Source organism: Papio anubis, chromosome 4 (assembly GCF_008728515.1).
Source record: "Papio anubis isolate 15944 chromosome 4, Panubis1.0, whole genome shotgun sequence".
Classification (NCBI taxonomy): Eukaryota; Metazoa; Chordata; class Mammalia; order Primates; family Cercopithecidae; genus Papio; species Papio anubis.
In genome coordinates, this window is record NC_044979.1 from 92,433,121 (window position 1) to 92,460,431 (window position 27,311).

General features: G+C 38.1%; 1 protein-coding gene across 1 annotated transcript in view; it reads right to left on the reverse strand.

Moving 5' to 3' along the window:
• The window catches only part of RAPGEF5 (Rap guanine nucleotide exchange factor 5), a 240,670-nt gene that overhangs the window by 185,042 nt on the left and 28,317 nt on the right, over positions 1-27,311 (reverse strand). Inside the window, exons 2-5 of the mRNA XM_021935958.2 lie at positions 17,810-17,860; positions 15,259-15,365; positions 9,865-9,986; positions 8,242-8,410 (exon numbers count right to left, since the gene is read on the reverse strand). Coding sequence (XP_021791650.2) covers positions 8,242-8,410; positions 9,865-9,986; positions 15,259-15,365; positions 17,810-17,860 — 449 coding nt within the window. The remainder of the gene's footprint in view (positions 1-8,241; positions 8,411-9,864; positions 9,987-15,258; positions 15,366-17,809; positions 17,861-27,311) is intronic.

Below are 27,311 nucleotides of genomic sequence, written 5' to 3' on the forward strand. Positions count from 1 at the left end.
AGCCTGTAATCCCAGCACTTTGGGAGGCCAAGACAGGTGGACCACAAGGTCAGGAGATCGAGACCATCCTGGCTAACATGGTGAAACCCCATCTCTACTAAAAAAATACAAAAAACTAGCCAGGCGAGGTGGCGGGCGCCTGTAGTCCCAGCTACTCGGGAGGCTGAGGCAGGAGAATGGCGTGAACCTGGGAGGCGGAGCTTGCAGTGAGCTGAGATCCAGCCACTGCACTCCAGCCTGGGCGACAGAGCCAGACTCCGTCTCAAAAAAAAAAAAAAAAAAAAAAAAGTTTTTTTTCTGCACCAATCTCTTTGTCCTCTCCTGGGATGCCAACATGTGTTAGACTTTACTATACTGTCCACCAAATCCCTGAGACTATTCATCTTTTTCAAATTTTTTTTCTTGTCCTGCACACTGGATAATTTATAATGATCTATCTTCAGGTCACCTCTATTTTGCTATTGAACCAATTCAACAAATTTTTAACTTCAGGTATATTTTTCAGTTCTAAAACTACATTTTTTTTTTATTTTCTATTTCTTGACTAAGAACTTCTCTCTCTCTATTCATTTGAAATTTGTTTACTTAATGGGGCATAGTTAAAATAGCTGTTATCAAGTCTTTAATAATTCCAATATCTGAGTCATCTCAGGGTTGACATTAATTGTTTTTCCTTTGACAAATGGTCATATTTTTCTGATTATTTTGTGTCAAGTAATTCTGTATTATATTCTGGCCATTTTGAACATAATGCTCTACAGCCTCAATGATTCCAGCTGCAGTTCAGTTTTCAATGCCTTTTCCATGGTACCTTGGGTCTGTCCCACAGATGTTCATCTCAGGAAACTCACATTTGTATAGTTCATACACAAAATTAATGAATCGCTTCCCTAGGTTTCTCCTCTCCTGGACTCCCCTATACTCTCAGACTAGCTGCGGCTCCTCTGCCCAGCTCTGACCAAAACCAAACAGAGTTTCTCCTTGTCTATTATCTGCCTGCACTGCCACCACCACAGAGCTCTGAACCTGGGACAAACCTATAAGAAAAAAGGAGAATCAAGACAAGGATTTCTCCACCCACCCCATCCCATCACACTCTTCAAAACTATAGGGGCCCATTTTCCTGATTCTTCTTGCCAGAAATATGAGGTTTCTACTATAGATTTTGACAACTGTGCCACCACTGATCTCCCATTCTACAGCTGGGACCTGCCTTGGAGGCAAAGCTGTGAAATAAAAGAAACGAAAAGGGAAAACTCACACCAGTGTAGGTCACTTCTCCAAAGTTTCACTTCATTCCATAATCTGCCTGCTTTTATTTACTTTCGAGAGGCCTCGGGTAGTTATTGTCTGTATTTTTTCTAGAGGTTTCAGCTGTAATCAATACAAGAGATAGGCTCTAGTAGACTTGCTCCATCTTGGCCTGAACCTGTAGCTCCATCAGTAGATTATTCTTCATAAGACTCTTCAATGGAATTCGTTATCTTGCCATAGTTAACGTCTCATAAACAAGAGGCCAAAAAGTCAAGGTTTTCAGGGAAAAAATTAAGAGTAGATAGGCTGAAAATATGCATGTCAGTTCTATTCTTAAATGTAATAAGATAATGAAAATGTAGAAAACACAAAAGACAGGAATAACCTATAACAAAAACTAATTTTCAAAAGTTGGGAAGAGCTGAATATTCCACACAGTAATTACAGATTTTTTTTATAAATTTAGAAATTAACTGTACGAAATATTTTCATTTCTCAGGAAATAATTTTGGTTTTTTTCCCACAGCTTCAGAATCTTCGTGATAAGCTCCTAGGTATCACTTGTGGCACCCAACTTCCCAGCTTGTTATCTATATGAACTGAGCTCAACCCCTGTTAGTCGCTGAAGGCCTTACATTATTTACATATCGTCATATCCCTCACAGGGCCAAACACGGAAGCTTAAGATCAGTAGATGCCTGGTGAGTAAGTCACTCCACGCAGTGCAGGTGACAAGTGGTTGTCTTTTCCCAGACCCTCTGCTCCCTCTTCCTCTTCGTCACCTAAACATTAAGAGAAGCAAATTCCACGATCTTGTAAATCCCTTGTGGATACCAATATGTATGAAGCTAAATTTGTGAACTTTTCAGAAGTGTCAGCCAAGTGGCGACAGGCAGCATGTTTGGTAAAATCTTTTTATCACAGTAATATTAGCCAGTCAGGACAGACAGGGGGTTGTTTCAGCAGAAGCCATGAGGCTTAACAGGGTGCATATGGGGGCCACAGCCAAACCTTAGGAGCATCAGCAATGCCAACAGACATCTAGGAAGGCCAATCAGCCAGGCGGCACCACCAGGCATTAATCAAGCTGACACCCAACTTACACCAGCCCCATGCTCCAACAGCAGACGCCAACAGAATGCCAAGAACAGTTATATCTCAGGGGCACAAAGGAGCTGGCTGCCCATCCACTCACAAGACTAGTGAGGACGAAAAAATGCCTACTCTGACAGGAGAGCCTCCCCTGTCCTTCTCTGCCAAGGTTAAGGCGCCCAGACCACTCACCATGTACCCAGAGGTTACCTTGAAAAACAGAGAGAAATACAGAGACTGGGCTCTTTTACTAAAAGACACTAAAACATTAACTAGAGACTTTTTAAATTCCTATATTAGAATAACTTTACTAAAGGGTGCTTCCTCCCCCAACTCCTTTTTTTTTTATTGGCCATTCTGCAGGATAGCGGTTCATGTAGACAAACATCAGATCACTTAAGAGAAAAACAAAGAAGCTACATTTTCTTTCCATATTTGAACGTAATATGAGTTAAATTTTAGCAGTCCTCTGTCTTAATCACAGCATAAATGTTAACTATTGTGTAAGTGGTAGGATACAGTTTTATGCATTCAAGCTTCACAGACTGTCTATTCAAAGCCCTACCCACTCCCACCCCTGGCAGGCTGGGAGATGCTATAACTACAGCTGAATTGAAATAGTCAAGCTCCCTCACAGCCTAAAAGCCCAAACAAGGTAGTGTTACAAGCATCTTACCAGTCCCAAGGGAATTATTAGGCTGCCTTTTCCTACACTGTTATTTCATCATTCCTCACCAATTCTTCCCTGATTCTCTGCTTAAAATAAAAGAGCTAGAAACAGTACATTCTGGATAACTTGATTGGGCTCTCTGTTGGAAGGAGATACCATAACTGTTCTTTTTTCCCCCAGAGATAGTACCCTTGACAACCGATTCAGTCACTTTTTTCTAATTATCTATTCGGTTTGGGTATAAAAGTTATTTTGTATAAAATTCTGTTTCTTCAAAGTAGCTTAAAAACCTTGCAACAGCTTCATTTCCCCTCCTGCTTTAAAGATTCTTTCTTAAATGAGAAAAATCCCCTTTACTATTTTTAGAAATGCATTTATATGGAACAAAATTGTGTTTACTTAGAGACATTAAATGGTTTCCTTGCATTATTTTGAAGACACTTAGAAGATAGCAAATTAGAGGGGACTAATGTAGATAGGCTAACACAGGTAGGTATCAGTAGCCTTTAAATGTCAAAAAGGTTATTAAAAGGAACACAAAATTGGGTTTTCACAAATGAATGGACAATGTAAGAATCAAGAGGGCACTTGAATAAAATGGATAGAAACAAAGCATCATAGAACTAAGAATGACATGGAAGCATGGATTTTTTTTTTTTTTTAAATATAAAATGCAAGAGCAGTAAGTTACCGAAAGCAGTAATAACATGGACTGGAGACATCATGGAAGTTTTGTGGTCAAGGCAGGACTTGGGCTTCCCCTTGAGGGTTGGGTAGAATTTGACTGGGAAAAGGCAAGAAGAGCAGAGGAAAGAGCAAGAGTATCACACTGGCATGAGGAAGTAAAGAGGTGTGGGCTATGGGTGAAAAGAATGGGATAGGATCATGCATGTGCAACCACAGAAAGTACTGTGACAATGCAACTGAATGAGGACAATGTCCATGGACATCTTTTCTCTGATCATAGTTTATTCCAAGTCTAGATAAGCCAAAGCTTAGCTCTCCAAAATTAAGCCAAAAACATTCTACCATAACATAAAAGTTGGCTTATGATTGTAGTATTGAAAAAAAAAAAAGGTATATACTGTCTCTCTCTAGAAGAGACCTGCAATGGTTCAATAATTTTATCTTTATGTATTTAGTACTTTAGAACAGACAGGTCCGTAGGTTCCCCAATGACAATGTTTCTGTACAAGTCAGTTACTACTCCCAAATGCACAAATTGACACCAACAGAAAAAACTTGCTGATAAACATGGCATGCTATATAGCAATTCTCAACTCCAGAGCCCAAGATTTGTGTTTACAGTGATCAGTATGACAAAAGACTGCAAGTAATCTGGAGTTACTATTAGGAAGAAAATTTAAAAATTTTTCATTTTTAGAAATTAGAGTAGACCCAGGGTTTCTCTATAACAAGGTCATTTCACTGGCATTCCAATTTGTTTTCCGAATGGGGGAGAAGGAGGTGGAGTTAAATCACGAGGACAGCTTGCAAGTTTATTTCCACAGTCCTATGCCCCGGTGAATCTGGGCATGCCCATGGGATTATGCACACCTCCATCTTGTGTGCAGGACAGGAAAGGCTGAGAGGAGCTGCTGGAGAACACCAGTCCCAAATAGTCACAGCCAGCCACAGCCACCTCTGGTTTAAAACTATGTCACTCCTTTTTAGGAAGCTTGTTAAAGTTCATTGAACTGCTCCTTGACTTTTCTCAGGACTCTTTTGACCTATATTAAGAGCATATCACAATAAAGGACATTTCCTAGAGTCAGACCAATTGAATGATATCTGAATTCTGCTTTCCTATTGCAAGGCCCTTTATAGACAGTGGTGATGGGAAATCCATAATCATTTCACTAGAGCTTAACACTTTTATAGTTTCTGTTTATAATTTTATAGGAAGGGGTCCTAGAATGATCCCCATAACTTCTGGGGAAGGACACATAATATCAGGTGTTAAAAGCACAGTCATTAAAGCCAGATACACACAGATTCAAACACTAAAACTCCACTTAATCCTTGTGTGACCTTGGACGGGTTACCCGATCTCTGACCTAATTTCCTCTCTTATTTAATAGAGATAATAATAGTACCTGTCTTATAACATTCTCCTGAAAGTAAAATAATGAATATGAAGCATTTAGCACAGTGCCTGACATAAAATACATTCTCTACAACCAACCTTTCTATTAGCACAGTCTCATTAATATTCTGAAACTTATTTATTCTCCTAAAAACAGTCCATATTAACTATTCAGTATTGTCATTTAACATATTTTATTTTTTCTCTTTTTTTATTTTTCTGGGTACATAGTAGGTATATATATTTATGGGGTACATGAGATGTTTTGATACAGGCATGCAGTGTGAAATAAGCACATCAAGGAGAATGGGATACCTATCCTCTCAAGCATTTATCCTTTGAGTTACAAAGAATCCAATTGCACTCTTTAAGCTATTTTAAAATGTACAATTAGGTTATTATTGAGTATAGTCACCCTGTTGTGCTATCAAAGAGTGGGCCTTATTCATTCTTTCCAACATTTTTGGTAACCATTAACCATCCACGCCTCCCCACTAACCCACAATTACCCTTCCTAGCCTCTGGTAACCATCCTTCTACTGTGTTCATGAGTTCAATTGCTTTCATTTTTAGACCCCACAAATAAGAACATGCAATGTTTGTCTTTCTGTGCCTGGCTTATGCCATTCAACATAATGCCCTCCAATTCCATCCATGTTGTTGCAAATGACTATATCTCATTCTTTTTCAAGGCTGAATAGTACTCCATTGTGTATATGTACCACATTTTCTTTATTCATTCATCTGTTGATAGATGATGAAGTTGCTTCCAAATCTCAGCTATTGTGGACAGTGATACAATAACCATAGGAGTGCAGGTATCTTTTTTATATATAACCCTTCTTTTGGGTATACACCCAGCAGTGGGACTGCTGGATACTATGGTAGCTCAATTTTTACCTTTTTGAGAAACTTCAAACTGTTCTCCATAATGGTTGTACTAATTTACATCCCCACCAACAGTGTACAAGGGTTCCCTTTTCTCTACATCCTCCCCAGCATTTATAATTGCAGTCTTTTGAACATAAGCCATTGTCTTTTGAATATAAGCCATTTTAACTGGGGTGAAATGATATCTCACTGTAGTTTTGATTTGCATTTCTCTGATGATCAGTGGTATTGAACACCTTTTCATAAACCTGTTTGTCATTTGTATGTCTTTTTTTGATAAATGTCTATTCAGATCTTTTGCCCATTTTAAAATTGAATCGTTAGATTTTTTCCTATAGAGTTGTTTGAGTTCCTTATATATTCTGGTCATTAATCACTTGCCAGATAGGTAGCTTGCAAATATTTTCTCCCATTCTGTGGGTTGTCTCTTCACTTTGTTCATTGTATCCTTGCTGTGCAGGAAGATTTTCAACTTAATGTGATCCCATTTGTCCATGTTTGCGTTAGTTGCCTGTGCTTGTGGAGTATTGCTCAAGAAATTTTTACCCAGATCAATTTCCTGAAAATTTTCCCCAATCTTGTAGTTTCATAGTTTGAGCTCTAAAAGTCTTTAAACCATTTTGATTAGATTTTTATATATGGTGAGAGACAGGGGTCTAGTTTCATTCTTCTGCATATGGATAGCCAGCTTTCCCAGAACCATTTATTAAAGAGACTGTGTCTTCCCCAGTGTATGTCTTGGTACCTTGTTGAAAATGAGTTCACTGTAGGTGTGTGGGTTTGTTTCTGGGTTCTCCATTCTGTTCCATTGATCTGTGTGCCTGTTTTCATGCAATTACCACACTGTTTTGGTAACTATAGCTCTGTAGCATAATTTGAAGTCAGGTAATGTGATTCCTCCAGTTTTGTTGTTTTTGCTTAGGGTAGCCTTGGCTATTCCGGATCTTTTGTGGTTTCATATAAATTTTAGGATTGTTTTTTCTATTTCTGGGAAGAATGCCATTGGTAGTTTGGTTGGGATTGCACTGAATCTGTAGATTGCTTTGGTAGTATGGATATTTTAACAATATTGATTATTCTAATCCATGAACATGAAATATTTTTTCCTTTTTTGGTGTCCTCTTGAATTTCTTTCATCAGTGTTTACAATTCTCATTACAGAGATCTTTCACTTCTTTGGTTAGTTCCTAGGTATTTAATTTTATTTGTGACTATTGTACATGCTGGTGTAAATGGTGGGGGCAAGGTGGTATCAGTGACTCAGGACTGTTTTTTCTATCTCTTCAGTGCTCCTTTCAGCAATATGGAACTAAAACCAGGTATTATGAGTGCTCACCTGATTTTTGGTTCTTACGAAAGTGTTTTTTTCTGTGTAGGCAGTTATTAAATTAGTGTCCTTGCCTGGGGGACAATTGGGGGAGACTTCAATTCCCTCATCTTGCTCTGCCTCATTCTCAACAGTCAATTGTCATTTTTCTTTAACTAATAAGAGTTGCCCTTGTTATGGTTATACAGGTATTTCTCTCTGAACCTACTTTCTTATCTATGACATAAAGACCACACCACTTGGCCTGCTAATATCACGGAATTGAGAGAGTCAACAATATGGGAAAGCATTCTGGAAACTGAAGTGTTCTGCATAAGTAAAAGTTTTTAACTGATATTTTAATCCATAACTCATAATTCTAAAATAAGCTATCACCGTGGATAAACAAAGGTATGTCAGAATCACCACATCATGACTCAAGTCCTGTTCCCAAGCCTTCCCTAATTAATTTTAATTCATTTTAATCATATAGTGACTCAGTATCTTCATGCGATAATGATTCACGTGTTTTAATTTGCCAAATGTTGCTTCTAGATTATTTTCAGAAACATTCTGTTGAGCTCTTAGGAAAGTCACGACTTGGATAGCAAATAGGATGGGAGTTATTATTTTATTCCAACTTCAGCCCAATCATATGTTTTTTCCTAATTTAGATCACCTACTCCTATAATGATGATAATTTAGAAACCACATGGTACAGATGGTGAGGCATGGGCTTCTGGGATTTGAATACCAGTCATTTATTAGCTGGATTTAATTTCCCACAATTTATTTTATCTTTCTAAATGTGCATCTGAAAAATGGGGACAGTAACTCCCTCCTAAATGAGACAGTGATCTTAAAGAGCAGAATATAGTCCCTGGACATGGTAAATGTTGTCTAAGCGTAAGAATACAATGGCACAAGAGAGCATCTACTTACAGCTCACAGATGCCAGCTCTAGCAGGAATGAGAGGCACAAGTTGCAGTAAAAGTTTGACACCATTTTGCCATTCTTCTTCTCTTTCAAATTCACAGTACAAGTAGCTACATTCATCAGAGGAAAACTGGTAGAAAACATAAGTATCTTGAAAGTATAGATGCTGGTCCACTGTTTGAAACAAAAAATGTACAGATCAGTTTTTTAAAGGATATTCCTCAGACAGCAATAATCCAAATGATAAACTGAAAGCCCTAATAATTGGGAGAAATCAGGGTTAAGACTATAATTACACATTCTAAGCTCATTCATGTTTATAATCCCATTGAAGTAGAAAGGACTTACTGGCTAGTCTATTTTTACTATTAGAAGTTCTGGCCAGCATATTCACATGTATTTTATATTTCTTCTACTTCAGAGACAGGTGCAGATAAAATCAATAACAATTCAAAGAGGATAGGGAGAAATCTTTTTTAGTGTCCCAAAGCAAATTAGTATATTGAATTAATTTAGTAATACAGAAATACAACACAATGGCAAGTTTTAGATCAATGGTTCTCAACTAAGGGTGACTGTGCCTCCCCCAGGGGATATTTGGTGATGTCTAGACATTTTTGGTTGTTACATTTGGGGGGCAAGGTGCTACTGGTATTGGAGGGTGGAAGAAAGGGATGCTGTTCAAAAAAAAACAAAAACCCTACAATATACAGGACAGCCCTTCACAACAAAGAATTATCTAACCCAAATGTCAATACTACCAAGTTGGGGAAATCCTGCTTTAAAGGAATCAGGAGCTAGAGATTTTTCCAAAAAGCACTAGTACAAAATGTTTTGCTAACCAAAACCCTGAAACTATCAATATGCTAATAATACCTCCATTCCTCAAAGGTAGTTAACTAATTTTATAAATAAGAGTATTAGGTGCTAGGTACTATTGACTAAGATTACACCCACATCCATATCTGTACCATTCTTTCACAACAGGACTAGGGGTATGCCCTTGATATTTAATACCTTTAGGGAAAAAAGGGCTTTTCAGTGACCATCTAGCAGCTGAGAGACTAGGCTAAATAAAGAATCCAGATTGCTCAGTTTCTAATCCTTCAATTCTCTGGGCTCAACTAAGAAAAGAGATATCCATCATCTATTTTAGTTCCCAGTTAACATTTATTTTCTGTTCAGTCTAAACAGCTAATTTTCATAGGTCATATCTCTAAGTGTTCATGATTACTTAGTGAATTAAAATGGCATAACATCCCACTCATAAAATCAGTTTCTGATGATTATCCTAAGTACAAGATAAATCACACATTAAAGATGTCACTGATTTTGAAAAAAGTCTGTAAGCAGCATTTTTGAGTTCAGAAGAAAGGAGGTAGAGGAAGGACTCCTACAGGTATTATTAGTCTATGAATCAGCAAGTATCTAATAATTTTTACAAGAAGTCTAAGAGAAATAAGTGAATCAAAAGATGACCTGTTACTTAGAAAATAAGAGAGAATACAAATATTTATCTTCAAAAATAATTTCCATCCAGATTGTAACATCCTCTAGAAAATCAAGTGTATTTTTGTCTGATAGCTTAATAAAATAATGATGCTGTGCCTTCAAGACATAATACTAACCTGATAACATAATTCCCATGTCCAGTAGGAGTTGCCAGACTCCTATGGCCATAGATCTGCACTGGACAAAAGGACAGTGTTCTAGAAGCCAGTCTACCAGTTCTGACCCAACGCAGCTCCTCCTGAACAAAAGCAAAGCCATTCACAGTAAGATATTGCTGACATTCGTTTGCCAAAAAAATTGATATATAATACCTTTCCTTTCATGTGCTTGCTTTTTTTAAACAAGCAACCCAAGAATAAATGGCATATACCTCTTATTCATCTTTCAGATTAAAGTTCAAATATCGCTTCCTTAGGGAAACAAGAGTCAAATTGTCTTCTACTTTTTCATCAAATCACTTAACATTTAATAAGTATATATCTTTACAAATGAACAATATCTGCTTCTCCCACTAGAGAAAAATTTTCAGGAGAGCAGGGACTTTATATAACTCACTATTAATTCCCAATAATTAGAACAGTCCACAATACACAGTAAGTTCTCAAAATATACTTGTTTGAAAAAAGAAGGAATACATTTAGCAGCCTTTTATATAAAGATAATGCTTTTACCTTGGTAAGCTACATACCTCAAGTTGGTGGTGATAAACTTTGGTTCAACTATTTATAGATTTTTATCTAGTCCTTTTGAGAACAAAATAATTCCAAGGTTAGACAAAACTGGGACCATAGTCAGTAGTACAGAGTTTTGTTTGCTACTCTTCAAACAAAGACTGAACCCTAAAGTTTACTCTAAGAACAATAAATTTGATTGTTAATCTTTTTAATATAATCCATGTAACTAGTTAAGCAGCCCAGGTCACATAACCATAAACCCAGATGTGTTGGATTCCACTAACCATGCATGAGAAATTACCTTTGTAATCTGTCTTAAAACACACAACTATATTCAAAAAAATGTCATAACCTGGGTATTACAGGCAGTATCATCATGCCTACTTTTCAAATACAGATGAGCCTCAGGGGGAAAACAAAAAGAAAAACTTCTGAAATGTTTTGTCGTTTGCAGAAATTTTATCAAATTTCACTCTCCCTTATGAGAAAAGATCATGAAAAATTTTTTTTTTTTGCGTCAGGGTCATGCTCTGTCACCCAGGGTGGAGTGCTGTGGCGCAATCTCAACTTACCGCAAACTCTGCCTCCTAGACTTGACAGATCCTCCCACCTAAGCCTCCTGAGTAACTGGGAGTACAGGTGCTCACTACTGGCTAATTTCGTTCTTTGTAGAGACTGAGTTTCGCCATGTTGCCCACACTGGTCTCCAACTCGTGAGCTCAAGTGATCCACCTGCCTCGGCTACCCAAACTACTGAGATTATAGGTATGAGCCAAGTGCCTGGCCAAAATGTTTTTTTTTTAAATAATGTATCATATGATGACTATCTTTATATGCAGTACTGAAGGACCAAGAGATGCCAACATTTATTTGTATTTCTAAAGTAGAAAAATACTGCCTATTTTGTTCTCTTATGATTGGCATAGTTACAAATACCCTAGAATCACACCATAACCAACAATATGAACTGCCACGGATGCTACATTTTCTGGGGTGAAGAAAAATAAAGTAGTAAACTTTTCTGCTGAGATATTTGATCAAAAATCCTAGCTTTTCATCAAAAGCTAGAATATATTTGGTGAAGTGTCACATTTGAAAGATACTCTAAGGCAATTAAGCCAATTCTAGACATGTTCAGTTGCATGTTAGCGTAAGACAGCATAAAGATTAACAGTCACATATATGGATTTTTTTTAGAGAAAATGAGAAAACAGATGGCAACAAAACAGGCAATTAGACCAAACAGTCAAGATTAACTTCTAATTCTACAGGATACCTTTCATGTTAAAGGTTCAAAGTGTTAATTAACTAATTAATTCCTCAACACCTCTGCCAATTAGCCAGCATCTCAGGGCTTTGAAAGCACTTTTATCTCATGGATTTAATACTGTATCATCTTAATTCATATTCTCAAAACAATGCAGCTCCTTAGCCTGCTCTGAGTGTCTGACATCACCTGGACTATGAAAGCACACATTAAAACATTCACTAAACAAACTAAACTGTCAAACTGCAAAGGGGGCTAGATGGATACAGCTGCTTGTTTGTTCTCAGGTGATAAGGAAGAAGCTTCTTAGAACAGGGCTTCTCAAAACTCTGCTTAGGAGTCACCTGGGTGATGTTCTTAAAGTATAGATTCTGACGTGGTAAGACTGGGTGGGACCTCAGATTCCGCATTCCTTTTTTTTTTTTTTTTTTTTTGGGACTGAGTTTCACGCATGTTGCCCAGACTGGAATGCAATAGTGCGATCTCGGCTCACTGCAAACTCTGCCTCCCGGGTTCAAGTGATTCTCCTGCCTCACCCCACAAGTAGCTAGGATTATAGGCATCTGCCACCACGCCCAGCTAATTTTTATATTTTTAGTAGAGCTGGGGTTGCATCATGTTGGCCAGGTTGGTCTCGAACTCCTGACCTCAGGTGATCCACCCGCCTTGGCCTCCCAAAGTGCTGGGATTATAGGCATGAGCCACCATGCCCGGCCAGATTCCACATTCCTAACAGGCTCTCAGGTGATGCTGGTGACCTCACAGCCCCAATCCCCCAGATCTCCCTTCTCAATGGGAAGGGCTTACTCTGTTTTGGGGAGGCAGGGCTCTGACTCAATATGGCAGAACACAGCACTGTCAGGACAATATTAATTAAAAACTGAGCCCAACTCTCAGAGCAAGCTACTGTTTCTGTTGCACGTGATCCCTTTCTATTCCCCCCACTGGCTTTATCAAGTTATGTTTTAAATCACTTATAAGGATCCACCTACCCCGGGGCAAACATTAGGAGTAAATTATACACTATCATTTATATCACCAAAGCACACAAAATGAGGTGGCATTGTCTCTGCATTTAACGCCTTGTCCCCATGCCTGCTACAATCTGGTTAAAATACCTAAATCCACAGGACTTAGGGGAGAGCAGTGAGGAAGAAAACAGAGACGGTTGGAACAGAGCAATCTAAACACAGACAGCAGTTCCTACCCACAGTGTATTTTCAGTCTTGCACTCAATCCAGAAACTGCTCCAAGTACATGCAGATCTAACTCCAGTTTCAATACTAGGTAGAAACATTGTGATATGGAGGTGATCAGCTCAAAGCCCATGTGACTGCTTAACAAAACATGAATTTACCCAATCTCCAGAGTGGAAAATTTGATTTATCTTAGCATCCTCCTGTCTCTAGTTAGACTTTTAGCAATTAATTCATAGTAATGCAGACACTAATCTTTAAAATAAATCAGGTGATGGTATTTAGTGATGCATTTGTGCAAAACAAATGATGTCTCAAAAACCAGTGTGATTCTTCCTACAGTACAAAGTGAATAGAAAGCATTTCAAAGTTTTGAAAGTGAGTTCTCATGCAGTATATGGGGAATATTTTACCTCAATTTACTACCAGACAAATGAAAATGATTCATCCCTAGGTAATCACATGAGCATTTCATGTTTAAACCCAGAATATTAATCAGTCCTTAGATTAGAAAAGAATAGTGGTCCTGGCCGGATCACAGGAAAACACATGCTCTCCCCATTCTATTCCCGTTAAATCCTAAATCTGTTCTAATTTGGATAGATGGCTTTTTTCCATGAACCTGATTAATGTTCATCTCCCAGTCCTTTTTCAATCTCTATCCATGGAGATCCAATAAAGAGGAAAAAAATGAGAATAATGATCAGTGTTACACATGGCCTCATGTAAATAAAATGAATCCTGTGAGCTTGCTCATGACTATACTCAAAGATTTACAAATATAAATTTAGTCTTTTAAAAAAGGAGAAGTCAGATGTTTCTAAAGGTGATGCCATCATCTATTTTTTAAAGTGAGTTTCTATGTGAAGTAGTCCGACCACCACAGCCCTTTTACTCCCTGTCCTGTCTACTTGGTCTGGGCTCTAACCTCATGGTTCTCAGACCTAGGCCTATGAATCCCTAATGGGAGGAAAACGGTAGATCTTGGAGCTTTTTAAAGAGCTCCATGACTCCATACACACAAAAGCATTATTTGTAAACAGAATAGGCATGTCTAGCCTATGGCATATTTTCCAAAACCTATGTAAATGCTAATGTGATTGGTTAAATGTGCTTAAAGTGTTAATTCACTGGGGTTTCTCATCACACTTTGGATTTGCTCAATCAATGGCTCAGAAGAATATAGATTCTGCCAAGTTTGTGATGTTAAAAAATGGTTGCAGGGAATGGTTACTGACTGAAAAGAGGCATGAAGGAACTTTCTGAGGTATGAAAATCTACTATATCTGGATAGTGGCTAAATGGATAATGATTACACAGGTGTGTAATAAATAGAAGTTCAAGCTGTACATTTAAGATTTGCATATTTTACTATACAAAAATTATGCCTCAGTACAAAGGGAGTCGGTGGTCTTACTCTGATAGTCTGGGGATTACTATCCCAAAATCCGAAGCCATGATAAAATATTTTCCATCTCCAGCAAACAGAAAAAACAGAAATATTACAATGAGTTTATCATAAAGCTAAGTTTATTTAACATAAAGGAACATCCTTTATTCTGAGAACTTTCTACTTTTCGGGTGTCATGAATTCTGAGTACTCTTCCTACTTTTGATGGGTATTACATGCCATTTCTTTGAAATAGAATGGTGATAACAAATGGTAGTGGTTTTTCTTTTTGTTTTCTGTCATAGTTTTGGTATCATTTGGTGTGGTTTAATATCTTTATCTGGCAAAACAAAAAGTTAATAATTTGCTTTTGGTTTTTTTCTTTAACTTGTTCCATAAAATGAAAACATACACACCAAATTTTCTAAGTGACCATGCCCTTGGTCCAGCTGTACTTTAAAACTGGCCATTTACCCAACTGTTTACTCTCATACCTCTGTCAAGGTAGACACCTGCCATCCCTATACCAACCTGTCTCTCCCTGCTCCTTACACACTCAAGGAGGAGGCCCACTCTCACCTGGAGAGTTAGAGCAGGTCTCTGCCCAAGGCATCCTTTCAGGGCCTCAATAAGGTCCCTAAAGAGGGGATCTATATTTATTAAAGTCCCTAATGTAGCACCACCCCCTCACCCGCTGCAAAATATCACGTCTCAGAGGAAGCAGAGCAGAGACTGTCTCAGGAGCCCATCCACACTTGGGGCTGGAAATTCCATACCCTAACTTCAGAACAGGAGTCAAACTGTAAACAAATGCATGACTAAGTTTAATGAAGAGTCACCACCAGTTTCCTCAATAGAACAAACAAACCCTCCTACTACTGATATTGTCCACCTCTCTTTGATCAAGGTTACAATTTTTAACACAGGGTGGGTTTTTTTCCCTCAAAGAGAATTTCTGACAAGGTGTTAGAAAACTGTGTTACCTGTAAAACCCCTTGAGGTTCACTCTGTCCTTTATCAGGTCAGCTGCTTGAACGATAATAATATTCCTCAGTGCTCTTCCTGCACAAGAAGAATTCTCTCCATAAATCTAAATGGAAAAGACAAACAGCCACTGTAAATATAGAATAATGTGACAATTTGTGAGCTACCAATAGCATACTCTCTTTCTATGTATATGTATATATATGATGATAACCAAGTCCATAAGGTTGAGACATATTTTAGCCAATATAGCTATAAACCTATAACTATCTTACTTTATTTTAGCTACCGGTCCACTTACACTACTAAGCTATCACTATTCTCCAAATGCTAACCTGCTTTATTTAACTACAGCTATAAATAATTTTCTTTTATACAAAGTTTTCAGTGTAAATCATCCACTGTTTTTTAAATACAATATTTATATCGATACAGCAAATTGAAGAATTTATATTATGTATTAAGTCTGCATATTGACAATGCAAACACACACAGGTCTTGGAAGATGGAAAAACAATTTTCTTCCCTATTTAGCGAACATCTCGAACCATGACACAATTTGACAGCAGGCTGCTTTACTCTTAAGCTTCATTCAACTGCAGAGTTCACAGCCAATTCCAAGCATCTGGTTTCATCTACTTCACAATTCCATCTATCAGATAAAAATTTCATTTAACTTACTTTTTTCAATCTTCTAATTCTCCCATATGAGTCTCTGGTTCTTAGAGGAGAAGGGTAGTTCTTAGATCTAGAGGGGGCTAGGTCCCACTTTATAATACTACCTCCTACTCTATAACTAGCACCTTCCTCCAAAGCACAATGCTGTTTCACAAGCAAAGGGGGCTAAGTGAAAATAAGCTGCCTTCCTAAGGTTTATGAAAATTTATATTGGGGGTACATGCCTACATAGTTTCACTTTTTTCTTGGTAAACTTTTTATGTACCTACTATATATATATATATGTATACACACACACACACACATATATACATACATATATACATATACACAATACACATGTGTATATATACACAGACATATACATATATATATATATACACTTTTTTTTTTTTTTTTGAGACAGGGTCTTACTCTGTCACCCAAGCTGGAGTTCAGTGGCAAGATCATGGCTCACTGCAGCCTAGACTTCCCAAACTCAATCAATCTTCCCACCTCAGCCTCCTGAGTAGCTGGAACTACAAGCACACACCATCAAGCCCAGCTAATATTTGTTTTTTTTTTTTGTTTTTTTTTTTTTTTGTAGAGACAGGTCTCCTCATGCTGCTCAGGCTGGTCTTGAACTCCTGGGCTCACATAATCTGCCCACCTCGACCTCCCAAAGAGCTGGAATTTCAGGTGTGAGCAACTGCACCTGGCCGAAATATTTGACATCTTCTCTCAAGACAAACAAATTGATAATATAATGATTATGATTTGACTGGGAACATCCACCCCATCCTTATACCTCCTTAATTTTCCTGATATCATCTCCTAAACACAAACTGATAAGGAAGAAGGAAGGGAAGGAAATTATTTTTTAACATGTTAAAACTATTTTAAAAAAAAAAGCTTGAACAAGCCGGATGACAGAAAATATTACCAAGGAAGTGGTGTGAGTCAGCTGACGCTTGACTGGTCGTGACAGCATACAATATTCATTCACTCAGTCATTCAAAAAGTACATAATGAGCAACTGTCAGGTGTCAGATCTGTTCCTGATGGTAGGGATACAGTGGTGGAGAAGGTAGAGAAAATCCCAGCCCTCACAAAGCTCACAGTCTCCTGTTAGCCTAAAAAATGCAACGTTTTTTTTTTCTTTTTTTGAGATGGAGTCTTGCTTTGTCGCCCAGGCTGGAGTGCAGTGGCGCAATCTCCGCTCACTGCAAGTTGTGTCTCCTGGGTTCATACCATTCTCCTACCTCAGCCTCCCAAGTAGCTGGGACTACAGGCGCCCGCCACCACACCTGGCTAAATTTTTGTATTTTTAGTAGAGTTAGGGTTTCACTGTGTTAGCTAGGATGGTCGGTCTCAATCTCCTGACCTCATGATCTGCGCGTCTTGGCCTCCCAAAGTGCTGGGATTACAGGCGTGAGCCACCGCGCCTGGCCAAAAAATGCAACTCTTTGTTGATTGATTCTTTACTGCAACACAATGATAAATAACGAGGAAGTAAATTTCCTTTTATACAAAACTCAGTGTACAATATACGCTATTTGTAAAATACAGTGTTTTTAACAATAGATATATTATATTTATAACATATTTATGTACGTGCTCTGCCGCATCAATTTATTCATGTAAAGAACCTGGAAGATGGGAGAATAATTTTTTTCCCCAGTTCGTGAACATCTTGAATCATGACAATGATCAGAGCATTTCAAACACTTTTGCTGCGTCATCCCAGGTGGAGAAGATAACATGATCACTGCAGCATCCCTGCAAAACTCTATGTGGTCAGGAGCAAAGGGAACAACTGTAACTTGAGAAGTGTACATCAGAATTTCTCAATCACTATTTCAGAAAATGCAGTAAAAGAGAAAAGAATCATACCTGGGAAGGCGTATGTTCAAGGTACGGATTAGATATTCTTCTTGATAGAGTCTATTTTAAATAAAGAAAAAAAAATAGTTAGAACCAAATAAACTTTTGTACCAAAAAAGGAAAACATAAGCAACAGTGGCAGGGGCAGGACCCTGCTAAACAAAAAAAGAAAAGCTTGAATCTCAAATCATGGTCCCTATGGGCTTGGTATCCTTATTTTCACTCAATATAAATATCTGGTCAACATTCATAACAACAGGACAGGATATTCCACTTGAATGGCTCTCAACAGAAGTACAACAGAAAGACTGGGATTTTCTTGGACCGGTCACTTTATTCTTGATGTGTTTTGGATTCCATTTCTCCTTTCCTTTTCCTCACCCTAACTCAGGCCCTCATCACTATACCCTCAACTATCCGCTTCATCTTCCCAGTGGATTTTCCTGCTCTCTAGTCACATCCCCTTCAGGCCATCCTTTACACCTCAACTAAGCAAATCTCCCTAAATCACCTCCTTGACTTGCAGAGGGTCCCTTATTGCTTATCTGAGTTAATCCATGCTCCCTTGGCTCACCACAGTCTGCCTCCAACAGATTTCCAGTATTCTCTTTCCAACTCTCAACAAGGCTTCTTCAGTTTAGCAAGACCTACTTGTCAGAAGAACCTGCCACTCGTACCCCTGCCTTTAGTCAAGTCAGTCTTCATGTTAAAAGCCTTCCATCTTCCTCAATGCTTCTCAGAATCTCACCAGACTTGAAGTCCAGTTTTGTGGAGTCGGCTTCTGCATGAAGTTCCTCCTACTGTGATAGGTTCCTCTTTAGAGCTCTGTTTTTGCTACTATTCAGTTGCAGCCCCTGGGTGCTCAGCATTGTTGGTTGTTTTTCTGTGTGCGCATTTGCCCCAAGGAATCCATAAGCTCCTTGAGGGAGGGCTGGCAGCTTATTCTGCTTTGCTTTCATGGCATCTAGCACACAATTGTGCATAAAGATGTTTATTTTTTCTATTCATTTATTTAGATATTTATATAACTGTATGAACTTAATAAGTAATTGCTGAATGATCTGAATTGTAGGAGCTAATTTTTCCTGCCTAATGATCCAGGAAACAGCACCATCACCCACATATGCTTAAGCACAATACAGAACTATTATCATTTCCTATTGCAGTATAAAAAAAAAGAACAGAGAAACTAACATTTATTGAACTTCCAACCTATGTTTAAAAGCTCTTTCCATCTCTATTCTAAGTCTTGCTATCTTTCGAGATCCTATAGTTTTCAGACTGCCGCCTCCATGTCTTAGAATACTTTGCTAAATGTACAAAACATACCCCACCAGTCATCACTTTCCAGCATCTGAACCTTCTACTAAACTTTAGTCTAAAAAGAGAATTCCCATTCTGCCCCTTCCCCAGGCCACATGGCCCTCACACTACTCCTAATTAAACTAAAATAAAATGTATCAACTCTTTATCCAGAAATGCCAAATGATACCCTGTTAAAGATTTGTAGCTTCATTCAAAGAAAATAAATTTTATAAGGTAGAGAGCCCATTTTTAATTCCCAGCCTTCTGGTCTTGTCTAAACGTATTCCCAATCAGCACTGCCTAGTCCTCAGGTATCATGAGCCTATGTAATATAGTCCCTTATTGATATACTGAACAATTTAAAAGTTTTAAATGTACCAGATTATATGAAGATGAATCATCATAATTTTTTTTTTCTCTAAACAGGTAGACTTTTAAAATCACTATGGCAGACCAGAAATGACAGTCTTTATGACTCATCTAATTGCCTGAATCAGCTCAGAAAAGCAAATAGTTTATATAATCTAGCTAAAGAAAAAGCTTTTAAGCAGAAACAAGCTCTAAAAAAAAAAAAAAAAAGAGCATTTTCACAAAACAAAACAAGCCACTTGCCTTCCTGGCCACTGCCAACCAGAATCTGGCTGTCTACACACTCGTGTTACACTCACACAATTCCACTTAACAGAAACCTCCCCCATGGATAGTTTGCTTCAAAAGGTAGGTAAGGTGAGTAAATAAAGCAATGGGGTTCTTCTATACTGAATAGATAGCAGCGTTAGATAAGCTACTGGCCCCAGGAACTCAACAAGCTCAACATAATAACTGTCTTTTACAGGACACAATTCCTAAGCTGGCTGTCAGGAACTGCCTTGAAACCCTCTCTTCACTGGTCCCAGGAGAGCTTTGTTTCATTAACACTCTAGGACGGCGGTTCTCAAACTTGTTAGCTGAGCATGGGGAGCCACAGAGCTTTGTGGAACTCAGTCAAGTACTGACTCCCTAAACTGAAAACAACTATCATAACTGTACTTCCGCAGAGACCACTTTATGTTAGTTTTCAGTACTGACCCAAAATAGCAAAGGCCAAAGGTTTAAAAGAACATGGGGAATACTCCATCCATTACCTCATTTTTAGCAGGTACTGGGAAAGGACTGTTACTTAATTTTATCAGAGGAATACCATGGGCCATCTTACTGCTGCTGTAAATCACTCAAGAACTGCCCTCCCAGCATTTATCAGCAAGAGTACCGCAAAAGCACCCTTGAAAATGCACCCCCCTCTTTTCATTTTAACATCTTTCCCTGATATACAACCACTCAGCTGTTTTCATCCCATCTTGGAATCCCTTGGTTTTATTTTTCCTCTCAGCATCCCAGGGCCTCATCTCATCACTCCTGTGGCAACTTATTTCCATTCATTTCATGTTTAAAGCACTTACTCAGCTGAGCACCAGGCTCTGTGGGAACTTCCAGAAACACACACACGGACAAGATACCATCCCTAATTTAGAAAACCCATTTGCCAGAAGGCATAGGATCTAAAGAACCTATTAAGCCCATGAATTCTTTTTCTTGATCCTAATCTCCCTATCAATTTTCTCTGCAATCTTAGATGGCTGGTCACTCGATGCCGGGTATCCTCTCTTAAATGGCTCCCACCATAATCTCTCATAAATATAATGCCCAAAGTGATGATTCCTTTATCCTATGTATTTTAAATTTCCTAGAATTACTTAAGTTGGATGCAATGATTCTTTCATGAAAGACATATATATCCCAGAGAGATAAAAATACTAATAACACAAATGAAAATATATTTTTAAGTCAAATGTATTCCTCCTTTCCATTTTAATGCACCATGGAAAATGGTTCCCTGATTACAGGCAAACCCCATATTTTAAATGTAAACTAGGAAATTGCAATCCTTTAATATTCACAAATGGACTTCCAGAAAAAAATAATGGCATAACTCCAAAAATAATTGATTAGCAACCATATATTACATTTTTAAAGTCAGATATATATTAAAATTAAAGTGTAATAATTCATGAAGCTGACTCTGAAGCAGGCAAGGAACTCACTCCGGAGTTGCTAAAAATATCTTGCTAAACAGTGTAATAGACTTAAGGCATATTTTTCATTAGCCCTTAAAAGAGATAGGCAGTTTTTATTCGTTTTTAAAGGAGATGCCTTAATACTATCCTTAGACTCAGTTAAAGTACTTAGGCTACTAAGGGGTGAGAGAAATAAAGGAAAAAGACCGAATCGTTTCAGTCACTACAGAAGCACTACCTGCCCTTTTACTAACATGAACCAACAAGAACTACCAAATTTATTGTTAATGCAAGAATGACACAACTGTCTGCCAACTTCAGCCACTGTCCCTCTTCCTATCCTGGGTGACCAGGCAGAATATGAAGATGAAACAATGGAATAAGTACACTTGAATTTCTTACAAACGCAGGAAGATAAAAAGCCTCATAACTAGCAGGCACATATGTAAAGAGATTATAAAATAAAATACTAAAGGCTATGATCTGTTAAGCTGCCCAGTGGATTTTTAACACAGGAAGAACTTGTGGGCCATTCTTCAGCCCCCAAATAAATTTACATCTCAACCAAAGCTTGGTCAAGGTTAAAAGGACAGAATCCCAGCCAGATTATAGGCTTGAGAATTATCCAGTCATCAAAGTTGGGGATAATGGGTCAGGTGCGGTGGCTCACATCACTCTCTGATAACATGCTGCACGTTATTAATAGTAACTGAGTTTCTGCTGTGTGCCAGAGATTACACCAAGTTTTTGGGGTTTTTTCTTTTTTTTTTTTTTTTTTTTTTGAGACAGGATCTCACCCTGTCGTCCAGGCTCAAGTGCAGTGGCGCAAGCACAGCTCACTACAGCCTCAACCTCCCAGGCTCAATTGATCCTCCCACCTCAGCCTCCCGAGTAGCTGGGACTACAGGCACGCACCACCACCACATCCAGCTGATTTTTGTATTTTTTTGTAGAGACAGGATTTCACCCTATTGCACAAGCTGGTCTCAAACTCCTGGGCTCAAGCAATCTGCCTGCCTCAGCCTCCCAAGGTACTGGGATTACAGGCACGAGCTACCACACCCAGCCTATACTAAACATTTTGCATGCATCACATTACTTAATACTTGAAAAACTATGAGGTAGGTACTATAATTACTCCTATTTTGCAGATGACAAAACTAGACTTAAAGAAGTTAAGAAATCTGTCCAAGTTTGCAACCTAACTGCAGTTATTGCCCCATACATGTCTCTTAACATAGGATGTGATAATTTAAGAGTAATGTGACAAATAAGTGCATCTAACTGCAGTAAGAAGTCACAAATAGTATCTGCTAGACCCAGTGGTTCTCAACTCTGGATGTAAACAGAACCACCTGGGAAGCTGCAGAAAAACAAATAAAACAGGTATTAAGGACGCACCCCAAACATACTGAATTAGAATCTCTACGAGGAGAGCTGGGCAGTCTTTCCCCAAATTTCCCAGGTGGTTTTAAGGTGCAACCAGGTGTCAGGGGAACTGTAAAAATAAGTGATTGGGAATGGCAAATTGAAACTTTCCTCATCCACTTCAGCTATGGGGCTTGGAGCACTGCTCAGACATCACCTCCTGCACACATATTGCTGAATGAAGAAGAGGTACTGTCGTTTACCAATAGCACAGGGATCCATGACTGAACCTCCAAGTGGCTTGTGTAGAAAAAAAGCCACTGTTTCGGCAAATCCCGTCCTGCACCTGTTCATGTGGTATGTGTTTTCCATACAACCCATCCTAGACATAGCCTTAAGCTACAGTATCTTCATGTCTGCACAGTAGCATAGTACCTACATACCTTCAGAAAGAGTCTACCCTTTAAATGGCATCCATGGCATTAAACTTAATTTTGACTTCCCATTATTAAAGCGCTCTATTCTAGTAGAAACATGTTGCCCTACTTAAAAGCTAAGTAGAAAATGAAAGTGGGTTCAAGGAGTACTTATAAACATTTCACAAACCTTTCACTGCTACGGAGACAAATCAGCAAGAACCAACAGCTTCTGGGAAAATATACACAACACATACAATAGAAACAAACCCCAAAGCTTCATCAATTTGATTTTATTTAGTTCTTGCGAAAATTTCTTTTGGGCTGTGTTTACAAACAAAATAATAGGTTCGCCTACCAAGATGGGCCTCCCTGGTTAATGCAATCACAGAGAAACCTTTAAAATTTGAGAATTAAGTAACTAAAGATTTAGGAAACATGGTTTAATCAGCGAGCTTACTTATCTCCACTTGTCACTGAATTTCCTAGTTTTATTAACAAGAACTCATCCAGTCATACCTGGACTCCAAGATGGACCCTTCCTACAGTAACCAACATGAAGAAGCTCCCACTGGCCAAATCTGGGATGATTTGAACAGCAAATAATAAAATTATTGAATTATAATTCATAAGATGAATAACCATGAGTCCATACTAATACAAGCAATTGAATAAATAAATAAATGAGGATCAGGAAGAACGGACAGCCCTTCCTCATGGGATTATTTTAATTACTAAATGCAGTAAAAAGAAGAAAACAGAAAACCACCATTAGGCAAACACCATAGTAATAAATGTTGCAGGCAAAAATCATCCATAGATGCTAACATTAGTGGACAAAAATATGATGAGATATAGGATATTTGCATAATTATCAAAGTATCTCCCACCAAAATACCTAGTAAGTACAGAGGAAAAAATAACTTTACAGTGGAGTTTAGCTCACACCACTTTAAACAAATGATAAAAATTATCACCTATAATGAGACATGTTGAGATTATCTGCCTCCTGATATGATGAACAGAGAAAGGCACTTTTATGGTATTTTTGTCAAAATGCATACCTGAATATAATGATGAAATATCAGACAACCTCAAATTGAGGGACATTCTTCAAAGCAACTGGCCTGTACTTTGCTAAAATTGTCAAGGTTAACAGGGACCAATAAAAACTAAGGAGCTATCCCAGATGGGAGGAGACCAAAGGAGCCAGACAATTAAAAGTATTATGTGATCCTGGACTAGAATAAGGACCTTAGCAGGACACACGGCAAATGTGAATGAGGTCTATATTTTAATTAATCGTGTGGATCAGTGCTGGTTCTGATGACTGTGCTGTGGTTATGTAGAAATGTTAACATTTAGAGAAGCTGAGTGATGCTTATAAGTGAACTCCCTTTGTCCTAGTTTTGCAACTTTTAAGTCTAAAATTATTTCAAAATAAAAAGGTTCTTTACAAAAGAATAATGACCTCCCTCCTCCCCACAAATGTGGTCTCAAAAATTATTCAAATATTATCTCAAAATATAGCATTTATTTCTTTGCTGAAAGCTGCACCGCCCCTCCATAACTTCCTTGGGCTTCACAACAGAATGACCCTCATGGCTTTCCTGCCCATTGAGGTCTCTGGCATCTTCACACAAATTAATTTCCAGAAAACGCCTCCTTACATGTCACCTTGTTTTCAATACAACAAATATATATTTGTAAGTTTACTCTCCCTGAGTGCTCACAGAGTTCCAAGTCTTTAACCTAGTGGTCCACACCTTCCTTAACTGTCTACAAAGTTCCTGCTGCACTTCTCTACAGACACCCTGCTTCAGCCAGGCAGGCTGTCTCCTTTTGATGAGACAAACCACATGCATTCTCCCTTCATGCCTGAACCCTTGCCATGATCTCTGCTCTGTGCACTTTTCTACATTTCTACATTCTGCCCTACAGTCAATCCACACAAATGCTGCATGAAGCCCAACCAAGCCCTGAGCCTCCCATGATTAATCTCTTCCCCCAAACATTCTAGCACTTTCTATATCTGCCACTGAAATATAGTGCCTCCTGGCCCCATTTGCACGTATACGCCATCTCTTTTCAACCAACCTAACCTACTAGAGGGAGTCATGCCTTCTACAGATCTAGCACCATCAGTGTGGAGCAGGAGCTGACCTCTGACCAGCCAATAGTGATTTCTTTCCAACATCACACTGTCTGATAACCTGCCAAGTGGTAAAGCATGATATTACCACCTCAAAGGCTATGAAACTCATCACCACCACTGCCCCACTCCAATCGCCACCTATCCTTTCCCTCATTTCCATCCCTGCCTTAAGTGGTCATGCATAGAAAGTGCAGAGTGTGCACAGTGTGCATACAGAGCTAGCTGAGTATACAGAGAGGGAGTAGATATGACTCTATAAATTATATATATATATAATTATATATTTTTAAATGTACATATTTATAGATAATTTATAGATAATATATAATTTATATATAATTTAGATAATATATAATTTATATATTATCTATAAATTATATACAATAAATATAATTTATATATAATACATAAAATTTATATATTATATGTAATTTTTTTAAGACAGGGTCTTGCTCTGTCTCCCAGGCTGGAGTGCAGTGGCACAATCATGGCTCACTACAGCCTTTATTTCCCAGTCTCAAGTAATCCTTCCACCTCAGACCCCCAAGTAGCTGGGACTACAGATGCTCACCACCATGCCTGGCTAATTTTTTATTTTTAGTAGAGACGAGGTCTCGCTATGTTGCCCAGGCTAGTCTCAAACTCCTGAGATCAAGCAATCCTCACACCACAGGCTTCCAAAGTACTGGGATTATGTGAGTCACCGCACCTGGCTAAATTTTACATACTGAATGACTTATGAGCTTGTTTGAAAACTTAATGATTCACTTGAATACCAATTATTCCTTTGTAGTGAAAAACACGGAAATTGTTTGTGTGGGGTCGTCAACAGGAAAAATGTTCTCTGTTCAGTTCCCACATTACTCACAAGTCAGAAATGAGTGAAAGAAATCAATCTTGTAGTAGCCAACTTTCTTCCCTTCTTTGGCATCTGGATATAAACTACTGTCTTAAATGTGTCTTTTCAATTTGTACACAGATTTTTTAAAGCTGCAGAACAATAAAGGTGATAGTGTAGAGTCTTCTGATGAAAGGAAGAATTCAGGATACTTGTTCCACTTTTTATTTTTCAATTACTCAACTAGGATATACAAAGAGCTTCAGAAATGTAGCAGCAGAATGGACCTCCGGGGGTCACCAGGCCTTCCTCTAAACTATGTGAGACGGGGAGATGGAGATTAAGAGTCCACAGACCAAACCCTGTTGCCACCTGTTTCATAAATAAAGTTTTATTGGAACACTGTGTGTTTACATATCAACTCTGGCTGCTTTACTGCTACAACAGCAGAGTTACATAGCGGCCAGCCAAGCCAAAAGTATTCACTATCTGGACCTTTATAGAAAAGGTTGGCCAATCCTGGTCTGGATTATCAAACTTTAAAGAACAGGAAGAGCTGTATAATCTCCCAGGCAATATATTCTAGTGCTTAATCAGTTATTAGCAAGAACTCTTAATTTTGAATCAAAATTATCTCCCACTGCAATTTAAGACTGTTTCCTCCCAAACTATTTAAGGCACAAGTCCATCTCTACTTGGGTTACATAAAAGCAAGAAATGGTAGCTAAAAGCTGTTTTGACCTAAGATTAAAACAAAGAGTAGAAGTACTAATAAAGGGTACAAAGCTCTAATTATATAAGATGAGTAAATTCCAGTGATACACTATACAGCAAAGCACCTATGGTTAACAACACTGTATTGTATACTTAAAAAGTCTGCTGACAGAGATCTTATATTAAGTGTTCTTACCACAAAAAAATATATATATATTAAAGAGGATGAGAGGAAACTTTTGCAAGTAATGGATAGGTTTGTGGCCAAGTTTATTTCCAAACTCAAGTTGTATACATTACACATGTACAGCTTTTTGTATGTCAATCATACCTCAATAAAGTGGCTAAAAAAGCAAATGAAAAAGGAGCAATTAGTTTCACTAACTCCTTTTAAATTGGGAATTTTCAATCTATAAATAATCTAGACAATGCTTGACTCCAGAAAACTGATGCTAAAGGCCAAATATACAAAAGTACTAGTAAATCCATGAGTATAAAGTGTTGTTTCAAATATCTGAATCTTGCACATAATACTGTCTCTGCCTAGAATGCCTTTCTCCTCATATGTTTAAATTTTCATATAGATTGTAAAAATGCATTCATATGCTCAAATCTCCTGTTAGAATTTATGTGCTTCTAAAGCATTTTGGATTCCAGATTC